Below are 20,295 nucleotides of genomic sequence, written 5' to 3'. Positions count from 1 at the left end.
TATGACAGCTCATTGGCTGGACTCTGGGACATGGAAAGACATGTAGTCATAGGTCAGAAAGTTTAATCTTCATTTCAGTTACCTATTACGGTACAAAAAAAATTACCACTAAAGGTAGTGGCTTAAAACCAGCAGTGCTACTCCAAACTGCCGGCCTGGCTGGAGGGCTCTCACTCCACCCCATCTTGTTTGTATCTCATGCTCTTCCCCGTGTGGCCCCTTGCCATGTGTCTCTGGCTTCTTAAGGCTTGGGCCCAGCGACGCCCCCACCTCCTCTCAGGGCCAGCCTGGACTCTGGGGGACCCTGCTCGGGCACAGACATCCACCCAAGCAGAGGGGACAGAGGCTCTGCCCCTCGAAGGGCAGCAAAGGCTGAGGGCAGTCCCGTCTGCAAACCAGGGCCTCAGCTGTAGGGCGTGTGTGCCTGGATCTGCCCCACTCACCACATGACGGGCAGGTCACAGAGCAAGATAAAGCTACCTCTGACCTCTGACATCGGCAGGTGTGGGGCTGAGTGTTGACTGCAAAACGATTCTTACATGACACATGGGAGGATTTATAGGAAGATGCATACAGGCTGATGTATGTGAACAGGCCGATGTGAGGTTGAATTCAAGGGTCCAGCACCTTCCCCTTCCTGGCCTGCCTCCCCACCCCTCTGCCGGGGAGCCCCAGAACCTGCCTGGCAGCCATAACCTTCTGTCTGGGGGCTGGAGAAACCATGTTTGGCTCTGGGCCTCCTGCAGTATGTGGGGGGGCAGCAGGGCTGGACCCCCAAACGTGGCCAGGTGCTGTGAGAGGCTCCCTCACACAGCCCTCCTTCCCCTTGGCCAGGGAGCCAGGCCGCCTTGGAGAATCCGGAAAGGAAGTCAAGCCAGTCTGCAGAGGGCCAGGACCACCCGCTGCCTAGAAGAGCTTAAGTCTCTGGATCCCAGGGGACCTGAGCAACCTTCACTGTCAGCTTGCTCTTCAGAGAAGGGCTGGCTTGTCCGGAGGCCACCAGAGCTGGGGACAAATGCAGGAGCGGGCTATGTGGGGGCCTCCCTGCTGGGCTCCCAAAACAGGAACAGCCTAACACACTCGCCTGCCCAGCAGGGGGCGACCTGTCACATCCCCTGGGGAGGTCTCAGAAGCTGTGGGCCATGGTGGACACATGCCACCCTCCTTCCACACCAACTGGGCACAACCAGGTGAGGCTGCCACCCAAATTTAGTGAGTCCCAGAAGAAAGGGGCCACCTATGGAGTGAGACTTCTGGGGGTGGGGATGGCAGGGTGGGGTGGGCTGGTGCTCTGTGGGGCAGAGGGGCTGGGGCCAGGCTCTCCTGCCAGAGAGGGAGGAAGTGTGTCCACCTTCCTCTGGCAGGCTTCTGAACAGCCCCAGACTCAAGGTCCTCTGTGTCGCCAAGAGAGTGTTCCTGGGGCCTGGAATGCCCACACCCACCAGAGACATGGCAGCTGGGACAGTGTCTGTGGGGCTCAGCCATAGCCCTGCCCTGAGGTGGCCCTGGGACCCCCAAGCTTCCCCATGGCCCAGTAGGAACAAGGCCAGGGGCCTTATGGGAGGGGGGATAGGAAAAGGGACCCCAGCTGTGGGTAGGAACACCCTGGGACATTAAAGACACCGTTTCCTCCTGGAACGCAGGCTGCACGTCCAGCGGATCCACAGTCTGGGGTCCCAGGGGAACGGGTTCTTGCTGGGCCCCCAGGCCTCGTCCTCCAGGTCATGTGACCACACAGGGATGAGAGGAGGACGCTGGAGTGACATTTGCCAAGTTTTTGGCCGCTTTGCTGCCATCCACTCATACATAAAAGTCTTGCAGGGCACAGCACGCATCCTTTATTGTGCGGTGCAGGGCTGGCGAAGAGGAGGCCCGGGCACGGCGGGGCCCCGTCAACTGCTGGGCCAGAGGAGGGTGTAGGCCCCGCGGCTGCAGCGGAAGTCCGGCTCCGGCTGCTCAGGCTTCGGCTCCACGGACACAAGGCGCCGGGCCCCACGCTGGCTCAGCGGGATGCAGTCGGAGACACGGACCTCCAGGGTGCACCCCTCCCTGAAGCAGGGGCAAGGGGAGGGGGCGGTCAGGGGCGGGGCAGCGCAGCCCCCCACCTCAGGGCCCTGGGACTCACCCCTGGCAGTGCAACCCCCGTGACTCACCCCTGGCAGTGTCCCTCCCCCCGACCGCCACTCACCCCTGGCAGTGCGCCACCAGCACCCCCACCAGCTCCCCGACGCGGTTGTCCAGGGGTGGCCGGGAGCGGTGCAGACACACCACCAAGTCGTCCTGGCCCCGCGCGTGCAGCACCACCAGCTGGTCCCGCCCACTGGTCACGCTCAGCCCGGTCACCTACATGGCGGAGGTGGGGGAGTGGGGGGGGCTGGGGTCAGGGTGTCGCTAGGCCCCGCCCTGCTCAAGGGCCCCGCAGCTACCAGGGAGTTCCAGGGGCTCCTGCTCCGGCTCTGCCCACAAAGCGGAGGGCTGGCCCAGCCGCTGGGTAGGGGTGGAATGTTCTCTAAGGGCGCCTCTAATCCACTTCCCTGCGGCTCTTGCCCTGAGTGGGCTGGCCGAGGCGCTGAACCTTCTGCTATGCCCACATTACATCTAACCGGGTGTCAGTGGCGTGATCAGCGCACCAGGTGGGCTCCCATCTGGCACAATCCCCCCACCCCGCAGGGGGGAGAGCGTGGTGGGGCGAAAGACAGGGGTGCGAGGAAGAGGGCCCAGTGCTGTGGCCCCTAATTTCCTGCAACCCTGAGCTGATAATGAGTTCTAGAAAGCTCAGGTCTTCCCAGGTGGGTGCAAGGGGTGGGGCCCCACAGATGCCCCCACCTCACCCCCACGGGGCTCACCGAGGCCAGGGGCACTGCCCGCATCACCCGGTACTGACGGCTGGGGTCCAGCTTGTAGAGGTGCCGGTCAGTGAGCAGGAGCGCCCGGTCCTGTCTCTTGTTGAAGCGATTCACCTGCGGGACAGGCGATTTGGGGGTCCTGTCATGCCCCAGGGTCTCCTCTCCCTGCGCCCACGTTTCCATGGGTGGATCTGATGGCTCCTGAAACCTCTGTGCTGGGCTGGGCGGTGGCTGCCCCAGTCCCACGCCTCACCTTTCGGACGTGGCTGGAGAAGAGCACAGTCCTAAAGCCGTCCTTGTCACGGAGCGCCTTCAGTCGCTGGGTGAACAGGCCAGAGGCTGCAGGGTTGTCGGTGGCCTAAGGACAGATGGGGGCCACCTGAGAGGGGTCTTTGGGACCAGCAGCCAGTCTGGTAGATCTGCATGGCTAGCCTTCACCTTGGAAGCCAAGCTCAGTGAGGCCTTGTGCAGCCTCCCCTCAGTTCTCTGGGGTTCCCTGCACAGGCCCTGCAGCCCATGGTGTAGGCTGACCTGTGCCCCCCACTGCTGCCCACCGGCCCAGAAGCTGAGAAGGCAGGGGCTGGGCAGGATCAGGGAAAACTTTGAGACCCTGACCTTGGTCCCCTGTAGAACGGAGCCAGGGGCACAGCTCCCTGGGCCTGTGTGAGGGCCAAGGGGAGCCATGGCATGGGGTGCATGAGCCTGAGGAGGGCATGGGGGTAGGGGCAGAGGGCTCAGTAAAGCCCAGAACAACTGGTTCTGGGTGGAAATCTGAAACTTCAGAGGCAAGGGGCGGGCGGAGGGGCTTGGCCCCCAAGTCAGCTGGACGGCCAGGCCCTGGGAGAGGGCGTCTGGGGTGGACACTGGCAGGGTCTAGTCTTGAGCTTTCCTTGATGGCCAGCCTCACAGCCCCAGCACTCACAGAGGACAGGTAGTCCCGGTCCCAGGCCCGCCGGCAGCCCCAGTCTGGCCGTAGCTCCTGCAGGACCCCCATGGCGGCCACCTTGGCCTTAATCTGGGCCATGTCTGAAGGTGGGATGTTCTTCACCAGCTGCCGGGCCCGCCACCTAAAGGGAACCGGGAGGTTGGATGGAACTCATCCAGGTCCTACTACCCCCTCCAACTCACAGGTCCGGCCTCTACTCCCTTTCCCCCATGGGATAAGGCCAAGCCTCTCTGCCTGGCGCTGGCTGCCCTGTGTCTCAGTCGCTGGGCCCCTCCTTCTGGAGAACTCCTACACAGTCTTCAGAGCTCCGCTCAGATGCTGTTTCCCGCATTGCCTGGTGCCAGCCAGCCACCCCTCCCTGGAGGCCTCCGGCAAGGAGACCTGGGGCTCTGCTGACGACCGTGGGGGCGTGGGGACCCAGCAAATGTGCATGGCCTCCTGTTTTCCCTCTGATAAAAGGGGGCCAGCGTTCAATGGGCGCTAGCTGCATGGGGGAGAGCGAGGGGCGGGGCGGGGTGGGGTGGGGGTGGGCACCTGCAGAACAGCGCTCGGCAGGTGTCCTGGAAGGGCTGCAGCACCGCAGGGGGCGGCGGCCAGACCATGTCCTGGCCATACAGCGGGGGCTGCCTCGCAGCCTGGAAGCGCCTCTGCAGCTCTGCCAGGTGAGCGCGCACCTTGTGCTTCCGGAACCAGCGCATGATGGTGTAGATGGCCCGAAGTCGCCGGCAGCGCCGCCTCGATAGTGTGCCGCGCCATGCCTGGAGGGCCAGCCGGGCTCTTGTCAGGCCCAGCGGGACCCCCGCCTCCTCCACCCACAGCCCACTGCTGGGCAAGGCTGAGCTGTCCGGGACGCTCAGGAGCCACCTCAGCCCGGTGCAGGCTGCTTCCCAGGTGGGCACCTGGCTCTGCCTGCCAGAGCCTCTGTCTGACCCCTGGGAGAGCTCCCACAGCACACCCTTAGCGGGTGCTCCCCACCCCCAACCAGGGGCCATGCTGAGCTGGCCCAGAGCTGACCTCCAACCCCCAGCCGGCCCCAAGATGCGGGGCGCCCCAAAAATGCAACCATTAAAACCTAGACTGAAAACACCACAGCAGGCAGCCCAGATTCAAACACTGTCCACAGGGCAGTGTGGATAGCCCCGGAGATGGCAGGGCCACAAGGACCCAGTGTGAGCCTCCTAAGTCCTGTTTCTGTGACAGTGGCATTGTGTCCTGTTCTAACAACAGTCCCTACATGTCAGGAGAGAGTGAAGCTAACAATTAAACGCGGTGTGTTGTGACTGGCTGGGTTTGTAAAGATGAGAGGAGGAACAGCAGGACACTTGTGGGAACCTTGACCACAACCTGCCTGTGACCTAGATACCCAGATGATGTTCTATCAGTGTTAGGTTTCTTGTCTGCTAGGTCAGCGTGCTTCAACATCCTTGTTCTTAGGGCACGTGTGCTGAAGTATTTGGGGGTGCCATAACTTTATAGGATTCTGTGAAGGTGGGTGTGGGGACAGACCACAGGGATGGGGTGGGTGGCACACGATGTAGCAATCCGGGTGGACAGTAAATGATCATAGGAACCTTTCGTCTTTTCAGTGGGTTTGAAATGTTAAAAAGGGAGAGAAAAGGAAGAACCTCTGTCCTTTGGAAACATCCTAAAATGACTCTAAACAAAATGATTTGCTTAAAAGGCACTAAGAAGGGGTGCAGGTGTCTGCAGAAAACCACACTGGTCACAAGGTGACACGACGGATTCTGGGGAGTAGGTGGGGGAGTTGGGAACACCATCATGCATGGTTTTCTCTAGGTCCCAAATCTTTCAGAATAAAGAACAAAAAAGTAAAAAGAAAAGGAAGATAAAAAAGAAGGAAGCCAGATTCCTGAAAATCTTGTTTTGAGTGCCTGGATCCACCTGAGCCTGAAGCTGACAGCCATAGGACTGAGGTCAACTGAACCACAGCCACACTTTTGCTTAAGTCAGTTTTAGTCCTGGGCTATCTCTGGCTGAAAGGGATTCCTGTGGTGCCTGGAGGTGTGCCTGTGGGCCCCCTGTGCACGCACACCCCTCCCCTCCCCCCAGGAGCACACTCCCCCTCCACTCCCCTCCTCCCAGGGGCATGCCCTCCCCCCCCAGGTGGGCACCCAGGGGCCCGTACCTTCTGCAGCAGCAGCACAATGATGGGGATGAGGCGAGCGCGGCTCTGCTCCAGCGTGACCAGAGTCTGGGGTGAACGGATGAAGAGCTTGGTGTGGCCGAAAGCCACATCGCCCTGCAGCCCATGCTGCTCCAGGAGGGCGCTTGTGGCAGCCCTGTCGGAGCCCAGGAGGTGGTTGGGCCACGTGTACTCGCAGGTCATCTTGTACCTGTAACGGGGACGGGCAGGGGGCACTCGCTCTGGGGAGAGGCACGGAGCCGCCTCCCGCTGGCTGGGCTGACATGCCCAGCCCATGTCACTGCGCCACGTGCCACTCACTCCAGCCCACGCCCACCCTGCCCCGTGTCCCGCAAGGGGCCTCGCTGTCAGTGTCCTGTGTGTCCGCGTCTGGGACCCTCTGCCCACCCCTCAGACTCCTCAACAGAGCCCAGCCTATGGGGGACAGACATTGGGGACACGGGGCTCCTGGAAGCAGGGAGCTATACCTGAGCAGGAACCGAGGGTAGGGCTGGCGGGAAGCAAAGCCGGCCCTCCGGACACGCACGTTCTCCAGCAGCCCCAGATAGGCGACCTGGTGGCGACAGTGGCCCTCGTCCAGCCTCCCAGCCACCTTGTCTTCATTGGGCTTGATGCAGCGGACGTAGAAGGGTTCCTGCCATGACAGGAGACACTCAGGGAGACCAACATCAGCCTCACAGCCTCTGGACAGGTGTGCCCCCTGCCCCGTCCCTGGCTGTCTGCATGGGAAGGGGCTCTTGCAGGGGCTGTGCCCGCCTCCCTTTTGCCTTCCCAGAGGCTGGGCTGAATGTCCAGATGTTCTGTGGCTAAGTGGGCTCTGGTGTCCTCCTGAGCTCCCCTCTGACTTTGAGCTCTGCTAGAAGCTGTTTTCCTGTCCCTGTGGGCCCCACCCACCCACCAGGACACGTCATCAGCACTGTGGTGGGTTCCTGCTGGCTGGTGGGGGTGGGCGTGGGGGTGGGGGCGCAGCTCACAGCAGGCAGGAAGCGAGCACAACCTTCCCCAGGACGTGCAGAGATAGGGGGCCAATTTGACGCCCAGGCACAGACAGAAAGATGTGCAAAGATCAAGGTGGGCCAGGGGCAGTACCTTGGAGGCCAGGTTTTCCACCAGGGCCACCATGGAGTTCTTGAAGAGGGTGCCAGCCGTCAGGGGGCGCTTGGTCACCTCTGTGATGTCCTGCTGCCCGTCTGGCCACATGGCCCGCAGGGTGGGGTCCGAGCTGCAGACACAGGCCACATCCCCAGCCGCCCTCTGGAGAGCAACCCCGCCCGAGCTCTGCCACTGGGAAGCTTTGTGGCCTTGGTGTTAAACCTCAGGCTGTCGGCCCACGAGGCAGGTGTCAGACCCTGGCGTGCGCAGGCCCTTTCAGCTTGAAGCCCTAGGGCTCCACCTCCACCTCTGGCCCACACACCTGTTGTACAGCAGTCGCTTGAAGTCCTGGAAAAGGTGGTCCCTGTTCTTGTCAATGAAGCCCTCCACCGAGTACCTGTGGGGCCAGGGCTGGTGAGGGGCCTCTGACAGCCCCAGGAAGTCCCCACCCCTCCCCTCCCACACCCACACCCACACCCACTCCCTTTCTCAGCACATCAGACTCCCCCTCCCTGAGAGTCTCTGTCCAGGAAGATGAGTCAGTGCCAGTGGCACTGAACCCTGGCTCTAGTGCATACGTGCTGTGTGGCCTGGGACCAGTGACTTAACCCATCTGTGCCCCGACACACATCACATGCTCAGAACAGTGCCTACTGAGTTTCCGTAAGTATCAGCGCAGCAGTTAAACCAGGAACTTGAGTCATTGATCTGTTTGGACCCCATGGCACTAAGAACCTCAGATTCATTGTCTTGCCCTTTGATGACAAAGGCTAGAAATCGGCTCAGGGCCAAAATCTTGGCTCCACCTTGGGGTCTGGTGAAGGCTCTGGACATGGGGTCTGACCTCTGGCTGCACTGTCTTCTCTTCTTCTTGTCCTTGTGAAGGACACAGTAGACACTTGGGCCTCTCTCTGTGGGCCACCTCCAGTCCCATTCGGGATGAGGAGAGCGACAGGAAAAGTTGTAAACATATCATGGAGACTTTGGAAGGGCTCCACAGGGCATTGGTACCAAGGGTGTTGGAAACACAGACTTTGGCCTGTCTGCGTCCCACCCCCACCCCCTAACCTGCACCTCAGGAGGACGCCTCAATAGTAGCATGCCCCTCCCCCAAGTACCAGCATGGGGTGGGGCCTAAATGAGAACATCTTTTAAAGCTTCCAGAGGATTCTATGGTACAGCCAAAACTGAGAGCTCTGATCCTAAGACCTCCGTCCCATGTGTTTCACCTGGGTGTGTGCTGACAGGCATGTCTGGAGTGAGTAAGAAGGGGAGAGGGCCTTACGTGACGTCCCCCGCATAGTGCTTGATCCGGAAGTCTCGGCCAAACTCCATGGTCTTGTCTGTGGGGCAGAGCTGGGGAGGGGGAAGGCCAGGGTCAAGGCACAGGGCAGTTGTCTGTGCAGGGGACCATCCCCGAGGGGAGGCCCAGTCACTGAGGTCCCACCGAGACAGGCTACGCAGTTCCTGTGGGGCTCGGCCTGGGAAGAGCTGGGGCAGGTGGAGAAGGGGCGGCCGCAGGGGGAGAGGAGCACCTGGCGGCTGGTGTAGTGTGGGTGGTGGCGGTGGTGCGTGTCCAGGCTCTGCAGGAAGATCCGGTCGGTGATGGTGCCCGCAGCACTGCAGGCCTCATCCAGCACGGCCAGCACGCCGCGGTGCGGCCGCTCCACCAGGTCCACGATGGTGGCATTGTTGAAGTAGTCCACCTGCAGGGTGGCCACTCGGCTCTGGGTGTGCCCATCAGCCTGGCCGGCTCTGCGCCCCGTGGTCCTCGGTGCCCCAGGGCCCTTGTGCACCTGCTGCATGGCGGACCCACCCACACATCCACCCAGGCAGCCCTCGAGCACACACCTTTGTCCTAGCACTGGCCCGTTGGTCCTTGTGCACCCACCCACACACCACCAGCCTCCTTTAGCACCTGTGCATCCACCGCCCGGGCACTCACGGTCTGCCAGGCAATGCCCTCCCGCTCGTATTCCTCCTGCTCCTGCTTCAGGATGAGCTGGATGAACAGCTGCTGCAGCTTCTCATTGCAATAGTTAATGCAGAACTGCTCGAAGCTGTGGGCGGGCAGAGGGCCCGGCGGTCATGCCCTGCACTCTGCCCTCCCGCCTTGGGCCACTTGCTCTGTGTAGAGCATGTGCACACGCAGAGGGCCCCTCCCCAAAAGCTCCCCTGAAGTGCCCCCGAGGGGCCCCACTGTGGGTGTGCATCTCCCGCTCTGCCTGTCCCCACCACCACGCACCATGCACGTGCTCTAGAGTGGATTTGGGAGTCACAGCCAGGGGAAGTGAGCCCCAAATCTTGCCTTCTTGGGCTCCACTGAATGGGAGGCACAGCTGAGGCACAGTCGGGGGCTAGGGACCAGCTGGGACAGACAGATGCTGCACTTCCTGCTCCCCAGCCCCGCAGAGCTCCATGGGACTAAGGTGGCCCTAGAGGTTGGGGTCAGAGCATGGGATACGGTGGTCAGGCCACCCACCTGTTCACAGGGAACACCTCGAAGCCATAGATGTCCAGCACGCCAATAACTGTGTCCTTGCCGTCCCTCCGGGGGTCCCGGTCCCGGGGTTCCATGACACAGTTGATTCGGTTCACCACCCACTCAAACAGCCTCTGGTATACTGCCTGAGGGGAGGACAGGAGCCAGCGGCTTTGAGCTGTGTCTGTCCTTGCCTCCTCCAGGAAGGCCTCCTAGGTGTCCCCACCTACCTCCCCATAGCTTGCCCCAAGAGTACCTTGGCACAGGCGTCTCGGGCATAGCTGGCTTCTGCAGCCGTGTGGCCCTTTTCAATGAGCTCCCTGCCTCCTGAGGCCACAGTGCGAGACAACAGGCAGCGCATCACTGACTCCCGGGGCGTGGCAGTCAGCTCAGCCACGTGGTCCACCAGCACCTCCTCAGCAACAGCTAGGTGCCCCTGTTCCAGCCCCCCCTCCTCCGTCTCCACAAACTCGATGTTTCCCTGGTGATGGTGAACAGTGACCGTCAGGCTCCCCATCCCAGATCCCAGACGAGCCTGCCTGCACCCTGCTGCTCAGGGAGAAGGAAAGATTGGCAGGGACTGGGGTGGGGGTGGGGGGATGGGGCCCCAGATGTGGGAACGGCCCACAGAGTACAGCAGAGCCTTCTCCAAGGCTTCCAGCCCAGGACGTTACATCCACGGTCCTGCTGCATCCCCTGCTCCTCAAGCTGCCTCACAGAGGGACTCAGGGGGGCTGAGTAACTGCCCAAAGCCACATGGACCTCAAATGACAGAGGCAAGAGGCATTTGCAGGACGCTCAGCTTTACTGAGTCTGCCAGACAAAGACCAGATCGTTGCAGGCCTGACCTGCACACATGGGCGCACAGAACTCCCAGCTCAGGTGGCCTCCAGGCTTCATAGGGCTGGACTGGCAGAGGCCAGTCTCCTCCTCCAGGGGCAGCCCCAGGACACCATATGGGCCGGTGGTCCCTCACCCCTGGCCAGGCTCACCAGGTGCAGTATGGCAGCCAGGATCCGGCGCACGGAGTCCACCTCCTCAGAGCTGAAGCCGATCACCCGCATGGCCTCCATCACTGCCTGGTAGTGGCTCCTCTCATCACTGTCCAAGGGCTGCAGATGGAGGGGCTCAGCCTCCCAGTGCCACGCTGAGTTCTTTGTCCCATGCCTCTGACCCAGCCCACCTACTCACCCACTGCACCCCTCCCCATCACAGAGACCCCAATGCTTCCCTGTGGATCCCCACTGAATCGGGTCCCCTTTGGTCCTGCCACCCGCCAGCACCAAGGGGCCTCCCATGGAGCCCCACCCCCACGGAGCCCCGCCCCCACTCACGTTGAGTCCGGCTCCCTGCCTGGTGAAGCTGTACAGGGCAGGGTTCCTCTGCAGGTGCAGGTCTTCCAGCTGTGAGTCCTCACAGCCCCGCAGCACCTGGCGGTCAGGCATAGCCCTCTGTCAGGCCCTCAGAGCTCTAAGGACACCCCCCCCCAATCGTGCATGGGGACAAACAGAGGAAGCTCAGTGACGATGTGGACGCTGCCCCAGTCCAGTGGTCAGACACAGTGTAGACACCACAGGAGTATGGAGAGATCCTACTTCAGTGGGTCAGAATAGCACAGTTGCCACCAGTGTCCAGGCAGAACCCACTTCACTGGTCAGACATGGTGTAGACCCCACAAGGTACAGGGAGATGTCACGTCAGTGGATTACATATGGTGCAGATACCGCCAGCGTCCAGGCTGTACCCACCTACTGGGTAAGACTGGTGAGACACCCCTTAAGTCCAGGCACAATCCACCTCAGTGGGTCATACACAGTGTAGACACCACCAGAGTTGGGGAGATCCTACACGAATAGGGCAGGCGTGGTGCCCACCACCACCGTCCAGACCATTCCCATCTCAGTGGGTCAGATACTGTGTAGATGTGCCCATATCCTGGGAGATCCCACTTCAGTGGTCAGGCATGACAGAAACACCACCAGAGTCCAGGATGATCCTCTCTAGAGGGCCTCATCCAGTGTAGACACAGCCCCGATGGTGTCCTGAGAGATCCCCCTCCTCAGGGAGGGCAGGAGACTGGAGGTGTCATGGCAGAGGGGAGGCAGGGAGGGAAATGGTCTGTGGGTGGGGCGGTCGGAAGGGCTTCCTGGGTGCCCCCGCACCCTGGCTTTGGCTCACCTGGTAGAAGGCGTGGAAGTTCCGTTCGCCCACGTGCTGCTTGAGGACCCGAGACTGAGGAGAGGAGAGCAGTTGGGCTCTGGCCTGGGCAGTGGCCCCATGCAGGGGATCCCTCCCAGAGCCCGTAAGGCCTGTGCAGGCAGAGTGGGTGAGGCAGGCCTGGCATAGAGGGTGCCCCCTCAGAGCCTGGGACCTCCCAGAAAGCCCGTCCCGCCCCTGGGCCGCAGGTGGTAGGGCCCACCTTCTCCAGTAGGTAACTGTGGATGTGGCCCCCGACAGGATCTCCTTTGAAGTCAAAGTTGATGTCCATGTACTTGCCGAAGCGGCTGGAGTTGTTGTTGCGGTTGGTGCGCGCATTCCCGAAGGCCTCCAGCACACATGTGGACTTGAGCAGCACATCCTTGACCCTGGGTGGGGCAGTGTGGCTGGGCTGGAGGGCATCGTGCGGGCTGGGAAAGCCACCTGCCAGGTGCTCTCGGAGGCACACCTCCTCGTCTTCCAGGCACCTGCAGCCCTCAGGGAGGACAGCACACCCTGCCCCCCACCTCCAGCTGCAGGCTGGACTTCCAGCACTGGGTCCCCAGGCCCTGGAGCCCCACCTCGGCCCTCTTGACAGGAAGAGCCTAGGAAGAGCCAGGGCTCTCACACAGGAAGTTGCTCCCACGTGGCCCCACCGGTCACAGCTGGTGAGCAGCTGGCCAGCACGTGGATGGGCAGGCCCTCATCTGGGGCCAGGCCCTTCCTGACCATGTGGGCAACTTCTCCCTTCTGTGGGGGCTGCCATGAGGGGCCCAGGGCCCATCTGTCAGCCCTGTGCACCTTGCCTCTTCCTGTTCCTGGTGGTGGGGTTCCCCCTGCACTGGGCCCTGCCTCTCCCGGGTTGAAAGGGACTGTGCGGGTCACCTGGAGCCCTCCTGACAGATGAGCCCACTGAACTGGGCCTAAGCCAGGCTCAGTTACAGGTCTTTCCCTCCAGCGTGACACCCAGGGCTGCAACTGCCCAGCCAGCCCTGCTCTCACCTCTCCACCTCTGCCCTCTGGCTGGGGTTGGTGACCGCAGCGATGTACTGCATGATGTGCTTGCTGGCCTCCGTCTTCCCAGCCCCACTCTCCCCTGCCACAAAGATGGACAGTCGGTCAGAATTAGCAACTGCTCCCCTTGATGGGTTCCCTGTGCTCCCCCCTCCACCGGGGTCCGAGGAGGCTGCCTGGGCCCTGGGTTGGGGCAGTACCTGAGATAACAATGCAGGTGTCCCTGGACCGCCGCTTCATTGCCCTATAGGCGGCGTTGGCCACAGCATAGAGGTGGGGCGGCCGTTCATAGAGCTCACGCCCCTGGTACTTGGTGATGGCCTCGTGCCCGTACAGGGGCAGCTCCTGGTAGGGGTTCACGGACACCAGCACCTCGCCGATGTAGGTGTAGATGCGGCCCTTCTCGAACCTGGCATGGGTGAGGCCAGGACTCAGCACTCAGGGTCGGGGACCCACACCCAGGTGGGCTGCTGTGGGGAGACTTACCCCGGGGCTGAGAGTGGGAAGGGGGTGAGGGGTGACCTGAGACTTCCCGGTGCCATCCTGCTGAAACCCCACTCCCACTGCAGGGTCATTTTGGGGTCCTGGCTGCTTTCCGCAGGGGTCCCAGGAATCATGACCACCCATTTTATGATACACTGGCTTGCCCAAGTCCCCACTGGGGCAAGGTGGAGCCCAGTGGTTGAGGTCTGAGAGGAAGGAGAAAGGGGCTACGAGGCAGAGGGAGGGACCTTGGGGCCGTTTCCGTCTGGAGGCGCCTGCCCAGCCCCACCCAGGTGGCTGGGACTTGGGAGGGGCGCAGGGAGGGGGCCTGGGGCTGCAGCAGCTCCTCCCCCTGCGCATCCTCAGACTTTTTAGCCCTTCCTTTCGGGACCGGCTCTTGGACTTGGATCCTTCCCTCTCTTGATCTTTCTGCCCTGGGAGGCACCCGGGCCACCAGCTCCCTGTGCTGTCTGGGACCCGCCCTGCCCCAGTGGCTTGCGGCTCCTCCCTGTCAGGGGTTCCTCTTCCTCAGCTGCCGCCTCAGTAGAGGGAGTTCCCCAGCTCGGCTCCCTCCACACCCCTTGTCGGCCCGTTGCCCGAACTGCCCCCCCCCCCAAGCCCTTGGACGGGCTCAGTGCTCTGTCGTGAAAATGAAGACGGGAATGTCCACCCATCTCTCTGGCTAGGTCATCAGAACAAAGTGAAATTATGCTTAGCCCTGGACAAAACAACTTGTATCCTGTCCTCTACCTTCAACAACGGGTGCCGGGTTGGGGGTGCCCTCAGCTCTACAGCCTCCTTCTGCTCCCCCTGGCCGGCCAGCTGTTTGGCCAGCTGTTCGGTCCTGAAGGCCACCCCATCTCCCTATCACCTCACTCCTCCAGGGCAAGTCCGAGCCCATGTCACTTCTACCAGCACCCCACGCACCCCCCCGAGCGTCTTCTCAGCTGCACCCTGGGACAGGGCCTGCCTGCTTCTCTCAGGGGCCCCCAGGGCCCAGCACAACACCCCCCCACTGGCGGGAGAGGGACTGTGTGCCCTGTCAGGGGGCTGGCACCTGCTGGTGGCTGCCTGGCAGCAGGGGCAGAAGGCGGCCAGGCTATGTGGGAGGCAGGGGTCTAGGAAGCCGGCCCCAGCACTGGCTGGCTGCCCTGGCCCTGAGAGGACCTTCCTTCCTGCCCTGCCAGGTCCCCCTGCAGTCACCTAGGCTGTGGTTCAGGTGGGTGGGTGAGTGTAAGCCCACCTCCCCCTCCACATCCTGGGCTGACGGTGGCCAGGGAGCGTGGGGGCAGGGGAGTTGGACCGGTGTGCAAGCCCACCTTTCCCCCTCACAGAGACCAGGGAGCATGGGGGCAGGGGTGGGGGGTCCCCAGTGCCTGCGTCCACCTGAGCTTTAGGTTTTCCATGAAGTCCTCCATGGTCACTTGGTCCAAAAGCACGAAGTCAGCTTTGCCGCAGTCGGGGCCTTCCTCATCCATCCTGCCGGCAGGAGACACCCGGGCCAGGTGGCCCCGACCTTCCTGTGCAGAGGGGCTGGGGAGGGTGCTCAGAGCAGGCCCAGCCCTTCTAGGCTGTCTCCCCAGGCGCGTGCGGTGAAGGAGGAAGTGGGTTCTAGCCCCAGGGAGGGGCTGCCCTCCCCCTTTGCCACTCCCTCCTGAGAGGGGCTCTGACCCCTGCTTCCTGGTTCCCTCACCCAGCGGGCAGGCCCTGACAGTGGACGTGGTGGGTGCTTTGGAAGGTTCCTGCTGGCCTCCCCAGACCCTCCATGGTCTCTATGCCCACCTCTAGGCCCAAGTGGGGACGGGGTCACCCGTGGCTTCGTGTGGTTCTGGCTGCCAATCCCATGTGTGTTAACTCTCAGAGCATACCATTAGGTATGTTTTAGGATGGGTACCTTGTATCTTGATAAAAATGGGGAAATGCTGATGTCCAGGCCTTGGGGCCGGGGCCTAGAATAACATTCTTCCAAGCGTGCAAGGCCACACCAGGATATAAATGGCAAAACAGCTCCGTGTCAGACTGCACTACAGGGCTGGTGGCCTGGGACTCTTGCGCTAAAACTCGAGGAGGCTCGTGCTGCGGGAAGCCTGTGTCCTTGGGTCCCCTGGCCTGTCCCTTCTGTAGTATGGATCAGGAATAGCAGAGAGCCTCTAGAAGGTGCAGACTGGTCAGTTCAGATTTGTCTCCAAACAGCTTCCTGAACCCCATGGGATTCTCCTGGCAGGCAGGTCGCTCGCCACCCGCCCGGGGCATGGGGGGCGGGGAGGGGCAGACTGTCAGCCAAGAGCAAGCCATCCACATGCTTTTGGGGGCCTGTACTCAAAAACCAGTCTGTGTAATAACTGCCTTTCAACGAATGCACTTTTTAAACTGCAGTAATCAACATGAAAGTTAAGGGATTTCTTTGCCCCTCAAATCCCTTAAGACGAATACAGCTTAGTAAGACCGGGAGGTGTTTATCCAGACGCTTGTGAAACTGAGTGTGCATCCTTGCACTCCATCTCCCCTTGGGACCTGTTGGCCTGGCCCTTCCTTCCATCAGGACAGAGCTGGTGCTTTTGAAGGGTTTTCCACACCAACACTCAGGGGAACCTGGTCCCAGGTGTCACTTCCCCAACCTAACCCATGGGATCCCCTGTCCCCAGGCATGCACTAATTAACACTGCAGAGGAACTCAGCTGAGGTCTGAAATCCCAGGGTCACTGGATAGTTTTCTTTGGGTTTTTCCTGGGAGAAATGTCAAGACCATTCTGAAGTTGGGGATTTGCCCTCTGCTTCTGGGTGGAGCTTGCTGTGGGCTTTATGCGCTACCAATGTGACCCCAAGCCTAACCAGTCTTCTCTGATCTGGAGACATGGCATGGAAGTCCTTTCCCTTCCTGGCCTCCCTCTCATTTTGAGGGATGGGAGGGGGAAAGGCAAACCCCTTTGGGGATTTCAGCTGGGGAACCAAGCAGGAAGGCAGGGGCTGCATTTCACTCTCCTGCCCTCATCGGGTCAGCGGAATCCCAAGATGCTTCCCTCTCCTTCCAGGCCCTACCCTGATCCCCTGCTGATGCCCTTGACCTTTTTGGCTTCTGCCAAGACCCTGACATCCACCTTACTGGGATGGGCTCCTGCAGGGAAGGCCACTGCCCACTCTCTCCCCTTCAGCTCCAGGGGTTTCCCCCTGGGAAGTACACTTCAGGCAGGCACCGGAGTCACACCCGTGGGCACTATGCATACCATCAGTTTACAGACTGTCCACGGGGCTCTCTGCACCTTTCCTGATGCAAGCGGGGCCTGCTGGCATTCCTTGCCAACAGCCTTACCAATGTGAGCTAAACAAACACCTAAACCCGGTGGTGGGCGAGTGTGGGGCTTCCTGCCAACCAACCATGCATGTGCCTCACTCAAACTAAAGAGTGTCCACTTACACTCAGGCATGGCCACCTGCATGTGTGCCCAGGCATCAAGATGTGCCCCATACCCAGGTCTCACTGCGCTGGTGTGCTGGGAGCCAAAGAAAGAGTTAAAGAACTCTGGTGGAAAAGTTAAAACAGTATTAACTCTGGTGGAATGTTACAGCTAAATAAGCAGCAAGCAGGTCGTAAATAGCTGTTAGTTCCTGAAGAGTCGTAAATACCTGTTGGTCCCAGGAACTAAGATTACCATCTGTCAACTTTTGTTAACAGGTCCCTGGTACCGTGTGCCTTCCCCCACATTCTTTCCCCCTTCCCCACATTTTTCTTTCCCCCTGGTTGTGTATATAAACAACCCCCTTTTGAATAAACGTTGGAGCTTGATCAGATCTGTCTTGCTCTCATTCTTTGTGTCTCTTGTCCCATCCATTCACCCGTTCCCTCCTCCAAGGTTCCCTGTTGAAGGACCCCGCGGGCCGGGGCACTGGTGAGGACGAGAGGGAAGGAAGCAGAGGCAGCAGAGCCCACTCTGGAGGCTCTGGGTGAAGGTCCTGGTAGCGGGGGCAGGCACCCCATCCCCTATGCAGCGGTCTGGGAAAACCAGAGTGTCTTTGGCACACGGGAAGGAGGACCAAGTGGGATTGAACCACACCCTGAAAAGACTTTATTAACCACCCTGGTTTCCTACACGGGAGCTGTCAGAGGGCCCGGGGTCACGATGACAGCCACAAGCTTTGTTTCTCCAGGTGGCATCCAAAACCTGGGGTCAGAGAACATCAGTTAGAAACACGCACCAGGCCCCGGAATGCTTCCACCCCGCCCCCAGGCAGAGAACCAAAAATTCTCACCTCCTCCTTGAAGGGAAGCAGGCGAGGACTCCCACCTGCTTCAAGAACAGGGGCGGCACCTGTGCTAGGTGTGTCCGTGGGTGTCCATGGTTCAATGGTCAGGCCACCCCTTCGGGCAGGAGGGACTTGGGAGGCCTGCTGTGAAACATTACGCCACATGAGCAGCAAGGGACTGTCGTTACTGCTGACTGCCACTGGGAGGCAAGAACAGAACCGAACCCAATCTGCACTCCAGGCCACACCGAGAGCTAACTGGCCTCCGTGATGGGACTCGGCAGCAGCCTGGCCTTCCCAGGTGAGCACACCACCGCCCCTGGAGGTTCCTGGGGCAAAGGCCATAGGTCGATTCCAAAACCACCAAGGCAATCAACGTCGTGCCAAAGAATCAGGGCCCAAGGAGTCCAGATACCAGACCACTGTCTTGCAAGCTTGAAGGCAATTAACCTTTCTAGGACTCAATCACCCAACTTATAACATAGGAAGGTGAGAATAAGTTGATGGTTTTGAACTTCTTCTCAGACCGGGAACTCCGGGAACTCAGCAGAGATGCAGCAAAGACAGACTCACCATGCAGACGCCACTCCCCTGAGAGCCACCAGGGAGGCCGTCTCTCAGGGCTCTTGTGGCTCTGGCACCTTGGGACTGGTGTTGCTGACACCCTTGGGGACCAGAGACACCACTGTCACATGCTGGGCAGGGAAGGGGGATGCCTGCCGGAAGCTGAGAAGTGTCTGACAGCCGCCCCCCAACCCTGGCTGACAAGGTGGCCTGCTGTTTTGGGGATGCTGGGAGGACACACAAGGCCCTTTGATTAGAGACAGACCTGACTCTTTTCAGCAGCAGTAGCCAGGGTGTTGGCATCCTCCCCCAACCCCAGTTCCCACTAGGGGAGCCAGAAGGCACCCGCAAACATGGAGGGCCACCTGGTACAGGAAGCCAATCCTTTTACCTGCTCTCTGCTCAGGAGGGAGGGACCCCCGTAAATCCCAAGGCTGTCTGCTACTTGAACATCTGAAGATGGGCCAGAGTTCAGCCTGGGAGTCCTTGCTCCCAGAACCGCAGAAACGCGAGGCCGAGTGTCTCCTTGAGGCCATGTGTTCAGCATCTGCACCTGGACCGGAAGAGGCAAACCCCAAGTTGGCTGTAAGCCCCAACCTTCAGGGGAGACGTGGTGTGACCTGGCCACCCAGAGGGGCTATGCTGCCCTGCCACGACCACTCTGGCCCATCCCTGGCAGCAACCAACAGCCCTTCCACAGAGGCCAGGACACATGGGCACTCCCCTCCCACCCACTTCCATATTCCACCCCTCCCTCCAGGTCTGGCATCTGGAAAAGGGCAGGCAATAAGTAGGGTGGGAGAGGCCTGGTGTTCAATCACGATGTGCCAGTGCCTGGATGGACGATCCTGAACAAGGGCCCCTGTTCCGTATTGGACCCAAGACATGACACGGTGGTCCCCTGAAATGGGGGAAGAACAAAGACCAACGGGGTGCCCTCCTTTAAATGAGCACACGCTGGCCTCCCTCTCCTGCCCCCGCCCGGTAGACCTACAACTTGTAAATATCCATCCAACCCATGGGGTAGGGCTCCTCAGGCACTGTTTTCTACTCACTGAAGCTTCCCTTTTACCACTCCTCCTTCAGCTTTATTTCCAACTTTTGCAAAGCTTTTAAGGACAACAAGATAAAATATGCAGCGAGCCTGGAACACAGCAAACACCCTCAAACCCACAACTTCTGCAGATGTGAATGTTCTGTGAGCTGCATGGTCCCTAATAGTGCCACTTGCCAAAAGCATCTCCTGCGAGTGAGCATTGTGAATAAAGCCCCGAGTTTCAAACTTTATTTCATCTAACCTCACGTGGCAAGTACAGATGTTTACAACGCGGGGCCGCACACCAGAAATGGAAGAAAAACGGTCAGCTGTTGGAAATTTCTATAACCTTGCTCTGGATGGAGCAGGGCAAGGCCTCAAACCGTTTCCAAGTGTTCTTGCAAGCACTGTAGGAATGCGCGGGGCCACCCCCAGGCCCAGGCACGCTGGAGGCTTGCAGCCCACCTTCCCGCAAGACCCCAGGCCCGGCCTGGAGACCAGATGGGAGGAACTACCTTCAACGCTGTCCCCCACGAACCCGGAGAACCCGAGAGGTACTCCGTTAACCTCCAAGAGCAGAGAAACAGCCGTACGACCGGTCATTACCCAGAGCTGCCCGCTGTCCCACGGCCGGTCTTCCCGGCAAGTACTCCGCAGCTACAATCAGTCTCCGGAACGGCGCGCCGAGACCTTAGGGCACCCTCGGCGAATTCCGCATGGGCTTCCCGGGAAAACCGGGTGGCGGGCACGGCGGGCCGGGGAGCAGCGGCGCCGGCGCCGTCACTCCCTCGAGGCAGCGCCGGGAGGGGGACACGCGGTGAGTCCGCGTCGGGCTCGCCGCGCCCCCGCCCCATCCTCGCGGCCTCCGATGCCTAGGCCGCCCAAGAGCTGCCCACAGCCACCTGCACATGGCGCCGCCAAGTAAGACTCGACGCGCCGGAAGCCGGCCGTGGTGACGTCACTCAGCGCGCCGGAAGCCGAGTAACGGCTGCCGGGGGCTGCGGCCCGTCCGCCCTATCTGGGCGCCAGTTCCCAGCTTTGCGCGGCACTGCCTTCTCCGCGAGAATGTCATCCCTGACAGCCCAAGGAGCCTGGGGACGGGCCTCGCTCAGAAGTGTCTGCTGGGGCCGCGAGCCCGGCGCCCCGTGTCCCGGCGGGTTGAGGGCCCACGGCCGGCGGGCAGGGCCGGGCCCGCTGGGCTGAGCGTGAGAGCACTTTCTTTGTCATCGC

The 20,295-nt window shown here is 60.9% G+C and overlaps 1 protein-coding gene and 1 non-coding gene across 4 annotated transcripts; both read right to left on the bottom strand.

Moving 5' to 3' along the window:
- Window positions 1-1,815: 1,815 nt before the first annotated feature.
- Window positions 1,816-14,834, bottom strand: MYO1G (myosin IG). 3 transcript variants are annotated; one of them, XM_029930924.1, is made up of 22 exons: window positions 14,610-14,832; window positions 12,941-13,149; window positions 12,729-12,822; window positions 11,950-12,115; window positions 11,709-11,762; window positions 10,865-10,960; window positions 10,523-10,642; window positions 9,787-10,011; window positions 9,531-9,676; window positions 8,994-9,108; window positions 8,584-8,631; window positions 8,334-8,404; window positions 7,371-7,445; window positions 7,046-7,178; window positions 6,424-6,590; window positions 5,939-6,146; window positions 4,327-4,550; window positions 3,769-3,913; window positions 3,100-3,204; window positions 2,847-2,960; window positions 2,189-2,343; window positions 1,816-2,049 (listed from the first exon to the last, which is right to left on the bottom strand). In XM_029930924.1, the coding sequence occupies exons 1-22, from the start codon at window positions 14,699-14,701 to the stop codon at window positions 1,893-1,895; spliced, it is 2,919 nt and encodes a 972-aa protein (XP_029786784.1). In that variant the 5' UTR covers window positions 14,702-14,832; the 3' UTR covers window positions 1,816-1,892. The 3 variants fall into 3 exon arrangements, with proteins under 3 accessions (XP_029786784.1, XP_029786776.1, XP_029786794.1); XM_029930916.1 differs by having other exon boundaries at window positions 8,584-8,754; window positions 14,610-14,831; XM_029930934.1 differs by lacking the exons at window positions 1,816-2,049; window positions 2,189-2,343; window positions 2,847-2,960; window positions 3,100-3,204 and having other exon boundaries at window positions 3,790-3,913; window positions 5,939-6,004; window positions 8,584-8,754; window positions 14,610-14,834.
- A 4,558-nt stretch (window positions 14,835-19,392) lies between these two features.
- LOC115286184 lies at window positions 19,393-19,525 on the bottom strand. The gene has a single exon (XR_003905928.1). It is a non-coding gene; the product is annotated as a small nucleolar RNA SNORA9 (small nucleolar RNA).
- Window positions 19,526-20,295: the final 770 nt, after the last annotated feature.

Source organism: Suricata suricatta, chromosome 2 (assembly GCF_006229205.1).
Source record: "Suricata suricatta isolate VVHF042 chromosome 2, meerkat_22Aug2017_6uvM2_HiC, whole genome shotgun sequence".
NCBI classification, from domain to species: Eukaryota; Metazoa; Chordata; class Mammalia; order Carnivora; family Herpestidae; genus Suricata; species Suricata suricatta.
This window is presented reverse-complemented; position numbering and strand designations above follow the sequence as displayed.

Bases quoted from the DNA above. Each gene is read 5' to 3' on its own strand.
- MYO1G (XM_029930916.1), bottom strand. From the start codon at position 14,701: ATGGATGAGGAAGGCCCCGACTGCGGCAAAGCTGACTTCGTGCTTTTG. The intron at 11,763-11,949 runs GTGGGCCCTACC...TCCTCTCCTCAG, and splicing joins ACAGTTACCTACTGGAGAAG to TCTCGGGTCCTCAAGCAGCA. The intron at 9,677-9,786 runs GTACTCTTGGGG...TCCTCCCCTCAG, and splicing joins CCCGAGACGCCTGTGCCAAG to GCAGTATACCAGAGGCTGTT.